The 15,345-nt window shown below is 47.0% G+C and overlaps 1 protein-coding gene and 3 non-coding genes across 4 annotated transcripts; 1 reads left to right on the top strand and 3 right to left on the bottom strand.

Moving 5' to 3' along the window:
• Nucleotides 1-617: 617 nt before the first annotated feature.
• On the bottom strand, nucleotides 618-689 carry TRNAE-CUC (transfer RNA glutamic acid (anticodon CUC)). Its single transcript has one exon. It is a non-coding gene; the product is annotated as a tRNA-Glu (tRNA).
• Nucleotides 690-2,180: 1,491 nt separating this feature from the next.
• TRNAE-CUC (transfer RNA glutamic acid (anticodon CUC)) lies at nucleotides 2,181-2,252 on the bottom strand. The gene has a single exon. It is a non-coding gene; the product is annotated as a tRNA-Glu (tRNA).
• Nucleotides 2,253-5,319: 3,067 nt separating this feature from the next.
• On the bottom strand, nucleotides 5,320-5,391 carry TRNAE-CUC (transfer RNA glutamic acid (anticodon CUC)). Its single transcript has one exon. It is a non-coding gene; the product is annotated as a tRNA-Glu (tRNA).
• Nucleotides 5,392-5,570: 179 nt separating this feature from the next.
• Nucleotides 5,571-12,883, top strand: PIN1 (peptidylprolyl cis/trans isomerase, NIMA-interacting 1). Its single transcript, XM_075577412.1, has 4 exons — nucleotides 5,571-5,719; nucleotides 6,836-7,036; nucleotides 7,571-7,681; nucleotides 9,899-12,883. The coding sequence occupies exons 1-4, from the start codon at nucleotides 5,593-5,595 to the stop codon at nucleotides 10,006-10,008; spliced, it is 549 nt and encodes a 182-aa protein (XP_075433527.1). The 5' UTR covers nucleotides 5,571-5,592; the 3' UTR covers nucleotides 10,009-12,883.
• Nucleotides 12,884-15,345: the final 2,462 nt, after the last annotated feature.

The following is a 15,345-nucleotide window of genomic DNA, read 5'->3' as shown; positions in this document are numbered from 1 at the left end:
TCCTCGGTTATCCGACACAATGTGTTACTCAAAATGGTGTTGGATAGCGAAACGTTGTAAAGCGAAACACGTTTTCCCATAGGAACACTGTTTAAATGAAAGGTTCCGTTCCTGAAGGCATTTTTAACACTAAAATACACCAAATATTTTATGCAGGCAATAAGATATGCAGCACACACATAAATTATATAGTGTATATACTGTATTATATACAGTGGTTGCCAAATCACCAAAAAATCTACTCGCCACACAAAAAAATCTACTCGCCACCTAGTACCAAACGTGTGCTGCTTGGGCCAATATTTACTCGCCCGGGGGTTAAATCCACTCGCCCGGGGCGAGCAAATGTATAGGTTTGTTGAACACTGATTATATATAATATAACATAATAAATAATATATTATATAGTATAATATAATATTATATAGCATAATATTATATATATATACGCTCTTACGACGCTTTGCAACGTTGCAAAGCGTCGTAAGAGCGTTGGATAAGCCGTTTTGGCGTTGTAAAAATGAACATAGGTATGCGTTGCAAAGCGTTGGATAAGCCATTCGTTGTAAAGCGAAGCGTTGTAAAAAGAGGACGGCTTGTATAAATAAAAAAAATCTTTCCCTGACCGGGAATCGAACCCGGGCCGCGGCGGTGAGAGCGCCGAATCCTAACCACTAGACTACCAGGGAAATCTGGCTGCCTTGTCTTCATTTGCTTGTATCCAGTGTCATATCAGACTTCAGATCCTCTGTATTGTGTGTATATATAAATATGTAGCCATGTCTGTTTTTGGCTACTACCCTGCCCTGCCTAACATGTAAGTCCTGGTACAGTGCTGGCAGTGTTAGGCCCAATCCAGGTTTTTACAAGTGATGGGCAGCTCCCTTGAGTGACAGGGGGGCGGGACAAGGCCTGTTTTCTGTCCAATCCTGGACTCAGAACTTGGACCCTCCCCCAAAGTACTTAAGGGCCTGCACTTCCTAAATTTAGCCAGTGTTGTCACTCCTCTGAGAGAGACTGGTCCCACGCACCCCCCTCCAGGGGGTCCGTGTGTCCCTGTTCCGGAACCAATAAGAGACTTACCGGGTAAGGTGACTGCCCGGGAGGAGGCTGGGTATGACGGAGTGCTCACCACAAACAGGGCGCGGCCGCGGGGCTGAGGTGGGGATTGTGAAGACACCAACCTCCAGCCACGAGAGCGTGTCCGGAGTGTAGGTTGGTAGTGGGTAGCCGGGTCGGGGTTGGAGAAGTCGGGATCGTCGTAGGTACTTGCCATGGTCGGGGTTAGAGAGGTGCGGATCGTCGTAGGTACTTGCCATGGTCGGGGTTAGAGAGGTGCGGATCGTCGTAGGTACTTGCCATGGTCGGGGTTAGAGAGGTGCGGATCGTCGTAGGTACTTGCCGTGGTCAGGAGTGGAGAAGTACGGAGAAGTACGGAGTCCAGATACTAGCCAAGGTCAGACACGGAGAGACACAGAAATTAGAATGCAAGGTACAAGATAAGGAGGCAGGGATTGCAGTAAGCACGTCGCACGGAATGAAGTCTTATGCTCAACCATCTTGCCAAGGTGCTGACTGAGCATATATATTACCAGGAGCCAATAGGAAGCCTGCATGGAAAGGACCCAGCAGTAAGTAGTTCTGTGATAGGTGGGGGGAGGAGTCCGCAGCGGCCGTGGTGTGATGCAGAGAAGCCAGGCTCTGTTCACCTGCGTGTGCGTGCCGCCCGAGCGCAGACCCTGCGCGCTGCACACCGCCGATGCCATCACGGGGGTGGAGACAGGAGGCGGGACCAGCGACGACAGTACTCCCCCCTTCAGGAGGCACCTACGGGCATCTCAGAGATGGTTTATGAGGTTACTTGGAGTGGAACACCCGGACGTCACGTAGCCGTCCCGTTGTCATGGCAACGCGGCGTAATTGGAAGCCAGGCAGCCATGTTGACTGCAGCTGCAGGGGGAGTTGCAGGGGGAGTTGCATGAGCAATGTCTGAATTGATGATTGAGTGGTATTTAACATTTATTTAAGAGAGAATTACAATATTGCAATAAATGCTTTCATATCCCACTTTGAAAATTTATGTTATTTTTTGTGAATTTAGTAATATTTTTTTACATTTGTAATAAAAAAATAATATATATATATATATATATATATGTCGTATAAATGAAAAAAATTCTTTCCCTGACCGGGAATCGAACCCGGGCCGCGGCGGTGAGAGCGCCGAATCCTAACCACTAGACTACCAGGGAAATCTGACAGCCCTGGGAAATCTGACAGCCTCCTCTTTATTGAATGTATGCAGTGTAATATCAGACCTCAGATCCTCTGTAATGTGTGTATTCATATATATATATATATATATATGTAGCCATGCCTGTTTTTGGCTACTACCCTGCCCTGCCTTACATGTAAGTCCTGGTACAGTGCAGGCAGTGTTAGGCCCAATCCAGGTTTTTCCCAGTGATGAGCAGCTCCCTTGAGTGACAGGGGGGGCGGGACAAGGCCTGTTTTCTGCCCAATCCTGGGCTCAGACATTGAACCCTCCCCCAGGGTACATAAGGGGCTGCACTTCCTAAATTTAGCCAGTGTTGTCTCTCCCCTGAGAGAGACTGGTCCCACGCTAGATTATGCGCAGAACTTGGCCACCTTCTATACCTGCTCCGTCAGGGAATAGGGGAAGAGCAAGGACCGACCTGGGGTTTGAGTCCAATTGTATGCAGAGTATGCAGAGTATGCAGAGTATGCAGAGTATGCAGAGTATGCTGATTTGTTGACAAATAAAGCTGTTCCTGTGTTATAAAATATACTCCTTCCTGAGTCTATAATCTATCAGGGGGAGTATCAGAGGGTTCTCCCGCAGCGACTGCCTCTGCCACTCCTGGAGCCTGCAAGAGATGGAGGCGCTGAACCAAGAGTGGGAAAGAACCAGCTATCACCCCAAAAGCTTTTATTATATGTAATTTATGTATGTTTTATATGTAGCCGGGACCCTCTTTCCACCCTTTTTGGCTGTTATGGGTGGGTATGCTGCAAGTAAGGAACACTCCGATAACGGAGGTTCCGCAATAGGGAGCCGCCATGTTGTGGTTGGCGTCAGCGCAGACTTAGCCTAGCAGAGGTTGCACATGCGCAGATCGAGGGTGAGGAAAAGCCCGCGAAGGAGGTAGAGCACGACGGGTCCCAGCAGCCCCCGCGGGTCCCCGTGATGCGCCTGGACCAATGAGGCGCGAGGCCAGGAGGAAAAGGAAGTGGTTGTGGCCCTGAGTCCCCGTAGAGACAAGCGGAGCTAGGGACTGGCCATAGTTAGGTTCCGGTTCCCTTTATTGCCACATTATTACTGCTGGGACAGTTCTAAGTTGGCGGGAGGTCTGAGCTCAGACCCCGCTATCGAGCCGCAGCGTGTCTGGGTGGGATCGCCCTAGACACCTACGGGTGACGTCATCTACACCTCGCTGATCCTTTGTGAAGATTGTAGCCGCACCGGGTACTGGAGTACCCGGCAGGTAATTCTCCAAGTGCACCAACGGTACCATCCTTCATTCAGGACACAGTGGCTGCGCAGTCACACTCATACACATTCATTGACTCACTTGAGGGTGGGAGAACTATTCCCAAGGGGAACTGGACACGGGGTGGGATCACCCGGTGAAGGGAGACGGGAGGGTGAGCGTTCGGCGAGACGCCGAGTATAGTGTCTCCTCTAGGGAGGGACACCTGTTGGAATAACATATATGGTTAATGAAAATAAAGTTGATTGGTTAAAGGGATATTGCTGTGTGTGTGTGTTATGTACATAAGTCCTGCGAAGACCCACTTCCCCTCGGGCGGAAGCAGTCGCAGGTGGAGGCGCTGCACCGAGTTATAGGCATTGTGTGTACCCCAGGCTCTCCGTGGCAGAGGCTCAGACCCTGTGAGCCTACAGGTAATACAGCATATGGTAGTGGCCTGTGTTCGCTAGGAACCAGGGCTACATATATGTATGTTTTGTTATATGTTCCCAAGTGGGACGTTGGGGTTTTCACCAGGGGGAGGATATAGCCAGGTCTCCATCTTACCTTCAGGCTGCGTATGGGGGACGGCTGTCTGGTTGCTGCAGGGTGATTGTGAGCTGGTGATTAGGCCTGCTGCAGACCAAATGTTGCCAGGCAACCAATAAGGCTGCTGCATTTATAACAGTTAGAACAGTTAGGAGAGTTAGAGCAGTTAGTCAGTTGGAAGCTGGAGAGCAAGGGGATAGGTAAAGTCCAGGGAGAAGTGCTCCGCTGGACTAGGCCAGAACATCCCCTTAGGTCCCAGCTAGACCTCATCACTAATAGCTTGTGTGCTGTAGGGATGGCCCCTAGACAGGGACGCTCCCCTTAGCAAATTAATGTTAGTCAGCACATATGTAACGGATGCACGCGGTGTGCGCTGCCTGCGTCTGGGACCCGACCAGGCCATCAACCCAGAGATTATTCCAATGTGGGACCCTCCAGCCGGATACCACCACATGAGGAGGCGGATCTACGGTGGACAGACGGATCGGTTGTTTGTTAGTACGCAGCGGCACCCGGGGGCTGGAGCTCCCGGGCAGGTATATCTACAAGTGCACCAACAATTCACGTGGGTAGCTAGTGGGATTGGTTATTATGGCCTGGACACCGGGACACTGGTGCCCCTGCACCCAAGTACTGTGGGGATATTCCATGGGTCGGTATATCTATATACTGCATTGTTGCTATGTCGCATTGTTCCTGGTATAAGTTACTGTCCAGTAAATACTGTTACATATACCCTTGTGTGCAATTACTGGCTGTATTGTCTTGGGAGCGGCTATCCCACTGTGTGAGGATCCTTCCTAGGTGGAGGCGCTGTTATTATACTCATTACACACACCTCAGGCTCCCAGTGGCGGAGGATCAGGCCTGTTTGCCGCGCAAGTATTAGCAGCACACATAGTCGCCATGACACCGGGGAAAGGGGACTACGTATATGTTATTTCCAAGGTTGCCACCATTGACCCGGAGACTCCGGGTTTTGGCCACTTACCTCCGGGCTCCGGGTTTAGCCTGTCAATCTCCCGGGTGGCGGCGTGGTGGTGCAGCGGCGTCTCCGACATCCTCCGGGCAGTCTTCTGAAATTCCACCCCTCCAACTGCAGTAGTACACGGATGCGCAGCGTCATTTGCCCATGACAACAGACACTACATGACGTCGCAACGTCACGGTCCCGTTGTCATGGCAATGCGGTGGAATTGGACGCCGCGCAGCCATGTTGATGCAGCTGCAGGAGCAGTTATACTAAAATATATATATAGTATAAATAAAAAAAAATTACTTCCCTGACCGGGAATCGAACCCGGGCCGCGGCGGTGAGAGCGCCGAATCCTAACCACTAGACTACCAGGGAAATCTGAAAATACATTCTGTACGTGCGCTTATAATCTATGACCGTGTGTTCTCCACACACGCATGCGCAGTACGGTTACCTCTGCGCACCTCTCTCCTGGCCCCGCCCCGTGCCTATCCTTTATGACGCCTTATCGCCGTCCCAGCCAATCCCCACTCGCGGAACCCATCCGGCCCTCGCCCCCGTGGAGGGGGTCAGCCAATGGAGAGCCCCAGGCTGGCTGTGACGTCACGGGAGGCGTGTCCCGGCCTGGCGTTAGTAGAAGGGAAGATGGCGGACGAGGAGAAGCTGCCGCCCGGGTGGGAGAAGCGCATGAGCCGGAGCTCAGGTAGCAGAGGCCGGGGGGAGGATGAGGAGGGGGCCTACCCGCTGTGTACGAGAACCGGGACTGGGCGCTGTGTGTTTCCCGCTCCTGTATCACCTGGCAATTATTGTGCCTGTGTGTTCATTATAATATAGTGCGTGTGTATGTATCTACCGTATATACACTCCCCATTCATCAGCACACGCGCATTTTACGTATATATATATATATATATATATATATATATATATATATATATATATATATATACACATACATACACTATATATATATATATATATATGTGTATATATATATATATATATATATATATATGACACACTGCTAATACATATACTGTATATACCCTGCTAATCTGCACATACACACATCATTCCCATATATGTTGAATCATATACACGTGTGTGGAGATATATATATATATATACATACATACACGTAGAGAGATATATAATATATATATATATTTATTTTGTTATAATACAAGATTTCAGTGTGCATATAATTTGTCTCTGATGGTGTATATATTTGTTTCTGTCTCTATATATCTATTGATACTCCAAAATAGTTGCACTCGCGCTATCGGGTAACGAATTGCCAAGCGTGGGCACAGCTACAATGGTGCGTGGCGCCACAGGTCGATCAAAAATAAGAGAAGGGGAAAAAAGAGGCACTCCGCTGGTCTCCCAAATATTATAAGATGTATTGCACAAGCATCAATGCTTTGGTCCGCTTGAGGACCGAAACGTCGATGCTTGTGCAATAATAATCTTTGCAAGACCAGCCGAGTGCCTCTCTATATATATTTGTAATATTTGTTGATATACATGCATATGTATGTAACCATGTGTTAGGAATAGCAGCCACTCGCAGGGGTTTAAATGTAAACATCAGCACACCCAGCATGGGATATACATGTGTATAATACCTCTGTATATAACACATGGATGTACAAACAAACCCAGCTTGTTTTGAGTCTCTCGGAAGGCCAGCAGCAACCCAGCCCCGCCTGTTTCTCTCCCTTACCCGATGGGTGCAGGATCCTTCCCAAATGTGTGTGGGGAACAGCGCTTTATAAGGTGACAATATGTTGTTGGGTTTTTTTTTCCCCGTGCGTAGGACGTGTGTATTATTTCAACCACATGACAAACGCCAGCCAATGGGAGCGGCCCAGCGGCTGCGGGAAGAATGGCCAGGGAGAGCCGGCGAAGGTGCGGTGTTCCCACCTTCTGGTCAAGCACAGCCAGTCGAGGCGACCCTCCTCCTGGAGGCAGGAGAAGATCACGCGCAGCAAGGACGAGGCGCTGGAACTCATTAACGGTGAGCGAGAAGGGGGGTTGGGCTTTACCAGGCGGCTTGTGGAGGGTCGGAGCTATACAGGAGCGAAGTAACGGGAGTGACGTTATTTAATGGGTTAAGGGTCAGTCCCAGGTAGGGGCAAAGTGACCTAATGACAGGGACGTGTTTAATGGGTTAAAGGGTCAGTCCCACGTAGGGGCAAAGTGACCTAATGACAGGGACGTGTTTAATTGGTTAAAGGGTCAGTCCCATATAGGAGCAAAGTGGCCTAATGACAGGCACAAACATATCTTACATTCCCTTCTATCATTAACATATAGTTCATCCCTTAAAAAAACAATGGTTCACGGAATCTCTGTCATTGGGTCAGTCACTTCGGTGTACACCACACAATGGTGCCATTAGCTCACATGGGTCTCTTATCTGACTGGATCACTCTCTGTCTCTCACAAAAGTGTGATTGCCCTGTAATTCAAGAGGTCAGTAAAGGCCTCTTGGTAGTTAACCCCCCCCCCCCTTTTCGGAATGACCTGCAACCCTTTGGTGCTCACACAGGATACATCCAGAAGATCAAATCGGGGGATGAGGATTTTGAAGCTCTGGCCTCTCAGTTCAGTGATTGCAGCTCGGCGAAGGCAGGAGGAGACCTGGGCAGCTTTGGGAGAGGTAAGGTCACCTTCAAGCTCGAGCTTTCATGTTAAATTCTTTCCCCACACACCTTGGGTCGGATTTCACACCTTCTTTCTATTTCCCCGTTCACTGATTTTTAAATCGTACGTTGTGATTAAAGTAGCTTATTTATTTATTTTATTAGAGTGCTAGGACTACAGCAAAGGGGTCTCCGGATGCTCAACTGTTAATTTTTGGCATCCAGGGACCCCCTTTCTTGCCGAGATCCCTCCACCGGGGGGTGCTGGTAGCATCTCTGGGCTGGGCTGTGTGGGGGCTGTCAAAATGGCGGCTAAAGATGTCCCCGGCCAATAGGAAGCATTGACGTCATCCCTTGCGGCTTGCTATTGGCCTGTGCGACCGGGACCTTTAAACCCGCCACACTGCTACCGACACCCCCAGGGTAAGTATCTCAGGAAGCAGGGGGTCCCCGGAGCTGGAATGACTGGGGTTCAGCTTCAGAGATCCCTTTCTTCCCACCTATTTTTTATTTTTCTTTAAAAAAAAGGCGTTCTGATGCTTTAAAAGATGAGCCTAAGTGAATAAGGCTGCCAGTCCTGTTTTACTTCATGACGCATTAGGCTTCTTATTAGAGGAGCTCTGCTTCACTTTCGAGTCTGCCTGGAAAACAGATCAGTGTTGGATTGTGGCGCAAGTGAGAATAAACGGGAGTTCGCGTGTAGACACTCTACAGCAGGCTTCGGGCCTTCATAAATAAAAAAATCTTAACTGTTAATATTTCTTGATCTCTGGCTCGTTAGTGTCCATTAACTATTATAGAACATACAGATAGCAACGCTAGCTCAGCCAATGACACTACTTGTAGTGACGAATCGAGGTGCATTCAAAACAAAGGCAGGGCGAGCCGTGCAGTGTTTCTACTCGTGATCAGAAATAATGGGAGATTTTCACACGTATATTTATATTAATGCGCTATTTAAAGATTTGAGCGACTTGGGAACGACTAATATTTACAATATTGGTATGCGCGTCTATTGTTTTTGCCAAATTCACTTATTTATTTTATTTGGCTACTTGTTTCAGATTTAACTCTTAAAATCTGCCATTATTGCTGATCGCGAGTGCAACTCCGCAGCCCTTGTTCTTTATTGTTTTGAATACATACGTATGGCCGAGGACCGAGCGTGGCTTGATTTGCCATTATTTGGATACAAACATCCTTATCAGAAGAGAGTAGGTAAAAGGTCACAAATGACATAAAAAATGTAGTACAGTATTTTTTAATTACCACATTCATTTCTTCTTTGTTACATAGTACAGGCATACCCCGCTTTAAGGACACTCACTTTATAGTACACTCTCGAGTAAGGACATATCGCCCAATAGGCAAACGGCAGCTCACGCATGCGCCTGTCAGCACGTCCTGAACAGCAATACCGGCTCCCTACCTGTACTGAATCTGTGCGCAAGCGGGGAGACTATAGAGCCTGTTACAAATGCGTTATTTACATCAGTTATGCACGTATATGACTATTTCAGTACAGTAGATGCATCAATAAGTGGGGGGAAAAGGTAGTGCTTCACTTTAAGTACATTTTAGCTTTTCATACATGCTCTGGACCCATTGCGTACGTTAATGCGGGGTATGCCTGTAGATGAGGTTGAAAAAAGACATGTCCATCAAGTTCAACCTACGCTACATTTAGACGGCGGATAATTTATCCTATATTTGTACTTATGGTTGCAGATAGTTTTTACGATGAGATTAAATGTCTTTATAAAGTTGGTGTGTGTATAATCTATATTTCTATAGACCCTCCTCCACCTAAATCTACACGCTACAGGTTTTTTGATGCCATTTAGTTTAAGGTCATTGATATTAGTTCAAGGTTATTGATTTTATAATGCGCCGACATTTCTTCACGCAGCACAAAAAATTTGGGGGAAACGCACAATGCATTATGAGCGTTACTAAAAACTTAAAGTAGGTAAGGCTGGCCCTGCTCCCAAGAGCTTGCGATCTATAAGGAAGAGAGACAAGAAACAGAAGGTTAAAGATCCTGTCCATTTTTAAAGGTCCTCCTAGTACCAAAGTGAAATAGTTCTAGTAAGGGATCCCATCTGTGAGAAAGATATATTAATACCCAAATATGACATCTAGATGTATTTATATTTTTGTTTGGTGAACTTGAGGGTGATGTCACTCTGTGATCTGATCCCACACACCCTAACCTCTTTCCCCCCTTCCTCCAGGCGACATGCAGAAAGCCTTCGAAGACGCATCGTTCGCCCTTCGGCCCGGAGAAATGAGCGGCCCGGTTTTCACAGATTCTGGCATCCACATTATACTTCGTACCGAATAATTCCCCCCCCCACCCCCTTTACAGGGTGGTTCATGCTGCCTCGCCCCCTTTTTTTTTTTTTTTTTTTTGAGGGTCTGGGAGAGCGTTTTAGGGTGGGTGCACACTGGGGAGGGGGGAGGAGGGTTAAAAACACATCATCATCATCATAATAATAAAAAAAAAAACATACACTTCAAATGATCTCTTTTAGCGTTCAGCAGGTCCACCTGGCGAAGTGAACTATTATCAGTGTTCTAATTAAGGGATTCAAATGAAATATTTGATGACTCGACGTATAACCCTTTTTGGGGGAAAAAAAAAATGTCCCTTTCTAGTGGAATCTGCATGGAAGGGTGGGGGCCGCTGGTTATGACGAGGGTTGACGCATGCATCCTCCACGTTGGTTACCGAGGCGATTGACCAATCTCCGTGCTGTCGGTTTTAAGCGCCGGCGACCCAAAAGTTGGCCAGCGAAATCCATCATCTGGCGTTGGTTGGCACTGGGTTCCGCCAGTATTAGATCGGCAGAAAACGCCGTCGGCTGGTTAGTTTGAGAATATGGTCCTTTTTTTTTTCTTTCTTTTGTTGCAGTTCCACTTACAACAAAATTGGACGGTTTTGAATAGGCTGGCACCGCGTGATCGGCGCCTGTAGGAAGAATCAGACCAGTATTTCCGACTCGCTTTTGAAAATGTATCCCCCAATTTTTTTTTTGGCGTGTGTGTGGTTATGTTACCCATGAGCAAATACGATGGACAATCACTGCCCCTCCCTCCCTTCCCCACCATTCGGGAAAATACACTAACCTGGTCTTTTTTTTGAAGGCGTCTCGTTCACCTAGTTCTCGCTTTGCTGTCCTGCCTGTGCACAATGGGTTAATGCCATAGCCACCATCGGTGAAATTTTGTGTCGTAATGAATCCACCTTTTTTTTTTTCCTTGTAAATTTTTAACCCCCTCAAAGCTTCCAGCAGTTTTCTAGCTTTAAACAAAGGAAAACCCCTCACTAGTTCAAGACGGCAACAATTCTTTCTCCCCCCTCCGTCCGCCCCCCTCCTTTTTTTTATTTTATATATATACTGCTTCAGTGGCTTGTACTTGTACACGGGCTGCATGCACGTCTCCTGGGGTGGCTCGTGTCTTTACACTGCTCCTGTACTCCTGCATACACAGAGAGTTAAGGGGACCCTCCTTCCTAGGACCCCAATGAACCAATGTTGGGGAAACTATGACGGATTTTAAATGCGGGTGATTTGGTCTATTGCTAAAAATAATCGGATAAATGTAGTTTGGGAGGCGGGAGGGGTTTTCGCTACCCCTGCCGGAGATTACAGCGTTCAGCAAAATGTTACACCTGAACAAGGGGGAGCCCCTTATTTTGCAGAGACGGTAGATTAGAGCGGGGGGGGGGGCGGAGATTTTTCTAGCGGCGCGCGGGCGGTTGCAGATGCCCTGCGCTCTTCCCCAAGGCATTTAAATTAAATGCCGGGGGATAGCGTGAGGCCTCGGCAACGCTATACTCACCGAGGTTCAGGCGCTCTGTGACGCCGCTGGGTCATGTGACGTCACATGACCCCGCAGTGTCATTTGACAAGTAGGGAGGGGGGGGGGCGCGAACATCCAGGCGGGGGTGCAGCAGCAAAAGTTTGCGCTCCCCTGTGTAATTCTGATGCGAAATGTCCTTCCCCTTTATCTCTTTGGCCGGGGACGTCGGCTCAAAAGAAGAACTGGCATTCGTCCAATACACTACTGTACAGCTCTACACACGCTTACAAGTAGTGACTTTAGACGTTATAGAAAAACAATTGCAGAGTGCTTGCTTGTCTGATGGTTCAGAAAGGAGTGTTAATGCCATTTAAGCCATTAAATATGGGGCTGGCGTTGGTTCACTTTTGGTCCTAGGGGGAATGTCCCCTAACAGAGAGGCCATTTCATGTTCAGTGTATCTGATTTATACGTGTACACGTGTGTGAATATGTATTTGTGTGTACATAATATACCCACAAATGCATGTATTTGTGTGTATATTTCCAGCTCAACCCTGTTATAACGCGATCCGCTTCAACGCAGATCCACTTATAGCGCGATGTGAGCGTGGCTCCCAATTCTCTTATTTATGAATGCTTTACAACACGGTTATTGGTGTCTTAAATACTTTATTGTACAATGCATACAACTGTACATTATTTCTAACGCGATCTGCTTATCACACAATGTGATTCTTTGGACCCCAAGCACAGAGTTATAAGGGAGTTGAGCTGTATGTAGCCACACAATACATAAATATGTAAATAGTGCATTTGAGTGTAAATAGACACGTGTATATGTTTATACATACGGATATACGTACACGCATTATCCTCCACATGCAATAAAAATCACAATTTTTTCCATCATTAAATGCCATGGAAGCAGGCAAGCCACGGGAGAAATGCAAATGACCCGCGTGTTCGGTAATCGCGTTAAAACGAAAGGCAATTTACCGTATATGGGGAAAGGAAAGATTTACATGTCGCAGAGGGGGAGGGGGGTGTGTGTGCTCACGGTTCCAAAGTCACAAGCCTACACAACGCATGGTCGGCCAAGGTTATCAGAAGTGTCCCCATCTAGAGGTTCCCGCGCACGCCCCCCATCCCTTCTGTGTAACCCATATATTGCAACCACAGCCATTCACCCCCCCCCCTCTCCTGTAGTGGCACTAGGGTTCATGCCAATTCCTATCCGGTTCTTCCGCGTGACATAGTGGGCACGGGGTGATATTTATTAAACTGCTTCAGTGGTTTGGTGGCTCTTCATTGTTCAACTGTGGTGTTCAATAAACAACTTTTTTTTTGTTTGTTTGTTTTTAAACTTGTATTTGTTCAATTAAATCGCAATAAAACTGTGGTCTGCCTACACGCCGAAGTCCCATTTGTTGCATGCGCGTTGGGTCGACGTTTGTTGAAAATCCCCTTTTTTAAGGGGCTGAGCCCCCCATCCCCCCCTGCTACAGTATGACCGGTTTGGAAAGTAGGGAAAAAGAGGGGGGAATTCCCTGCTCGGCTAAGGGGATGACGTCAGAGTGACGTTAGTTGCGCAACCAACATACAGGCGTTTGGTCTCAGCCCGTTACAGCACAGCTTCTAGCCAGAGATAACACAGATGTGGGCCACACGTGGATCCCACTAGCTAGATTGAGGGCTACGGTAGCAATATCTGTTCTGCAGTGACTGCCAGCGAACGTGGCTCTGTAAGTAGCGCTCTAAATCTCCGATAATCTGGCAACAGCCATATATTATAATGGTTACCAGAGGTGTTTAAAAATACACTGCATGAAGGGATTGCCTGACGTGCACATGGAGCATTATCCTCACAAATCTGGGTGTAACTGAAATTGATACAAGTTACACTTAAGCAACGTGCATTTAATGATACAAGACGCAGACAGTTCACAGTTCGTTTCAAGTTCTGTGGTTAGTGTGTGGTTATGGCACCAATTGAGTGTCTTTCTTCTAACAAGAGGAATATAATCACACGTAACATTAAGAACTGACTGACTTTTCAATTTGTCTCTAGCTCCACTTTTTCATGGTGTTCTTTCAGGACCTTTATGCCCTGGTAGATAAGCAGTATTTTACTGTATGATATTAGGGACCATGATAGTCAGACCCATTTGATGACACTAGAGATCCGTGGCGTATACCATTCAAGCCTAGGCCACCAATAGAATGGGAATCTGACAGAACATCTCAGAGTCACATTCTGATTCATTTTCAGGCTGGCCTTTGCTGACCCAAAATATATATACTAATTCTACTAATTATATCTGGTAGTCACTGAGGTGTGTTTTATAGCCCTGAATGGGTTTATCTCTGAAGTATTATACATACCGTGCTAACGCTTGGGTATAACCCTATATACTGTAGCCTGTCGCAAGGCTCGCCTAGTTGTATTAGGTATTCTATGGTGAATATACCCATGCTATTCGGACAATAGAGAAGCCTTCTACAATAGGCTCCAAATTGCGCATTCTCTAGGTTTTAAATTAATTTGTATGTGTTTTCACGTGTATTCTTAATAAAAATGTATTGTTTTGAATTAGTAGAGTAGTGTGCATCCCTTCGGGATTCTTTCTCTCCGTTACCAATGCGGATTGGAAAGTAAGCACGATGTCCCGGCCTGGTACGTTTCGGCACAGGCCGATCAGGTAAATTCCTAACCATAATCCCTCACAGCTAATTGGACCCCTGACTCTGGAAAAAAAAAAACCTTTAATCCCCCAACCTGATTTTAGGGTAAGGGGATAACCCAGGCCAGGGGTGCTCAACTCCAGTCCTCAGGATCACCCCCCACCCCGGTCAGATTTTCAGGATATCCCTGCTTCAGCACAGGTGGCTCAATCAGGCTCGCTCAAAGACAGACCTGTGCTGAAGCAGGAACTGATTGAGCCACCTGTGCTGAAGCAGGGATACCCTGAAAAGCTGACCTGTTGGGGGTGATCTAGAGGACGAGTTGAGAACCACTTGCCCTCAAATCCCTAACCTTGACCCCAATAACTAACACTAGTCCCTCAAACCAACGACTGCGGTGAAACGGCCGGTGGCTAGCTGCGCCCTGCGGCCGATCGGCTGCGGTGAAATGTCCACACCGACACGTCGCATTCTCCGATGTCACGACCTTTAACCCATTTGACGTTCTCTAATGCGTAAGACCTCCAGGCCGAGTGGTGATTTTGGCTCGAAGCAGGGAGATCATGTTCACCGTCAGTGACTCCACCTCCGGTTAGTGCCATCGGCGGCCTGCACGGCACCGCGGTGGCGATCCCGTAAATCCGGCGGCACTGAAATTTCGGCTGGGCTTCCGGCAGTGAAAGGGTAAGAGCACATTACTAACAATTACTAATTGCCGTATCTCCTCCACTCTAAGACGCCAATCGATTTGCTTTCCGGAGAGAAAAAAAGGTAACGCTACATTAAAATGTAAACAAAAAATGTTTTTACCAACCCGAAAATAGCATACATTTATTCATCCACTTACATACCAATTCTTCAGTATCACAATCAAAGCTTGAGTCTAGTGATGTACCGGGTACTTACCCGGCCACTTTTCAGAGAAACAAAAGCAGCAAAATATTTGCTTTTAGCATGGTTATATTGGTCTAACGCATTTGTTCAATTCGTTAGAGAAGGTTCCAATCGGGGGGGGGGGGTGGGGGGGTGGTCCCATTTTTGCAAATATTCTTGACTTTTTCACATTTTCTTAGTATTCTTTCATTTGGACATTCTTGTAATAATAATAATAATAATTTTTATAATAATAATAATAGCAATAATAATAACAATAATAATTTAAAAAAAACACAAATTAGGGATTCATTTTT

The sequence above is a fragment of the Ascaphus truei genome, chromosome 20, assembly GCF_040206685.1.
Source record: "Ascaphus truei isolate aAscTru1 chromosome 20, aAscTru1.hap1, whole genome shotgun sequence".
Lineage (NCBI taxonomy): Eukaryota > Metazoa > Chordata > Amphibia > Anura > Ascaphidae > Ascaphus > Ascaphus truei.
The sequence above is the reverse complement of the archived record's forward strand: the minus strand, read 5'-3'. Positions and strand labels throughout refer to the sequence as shown.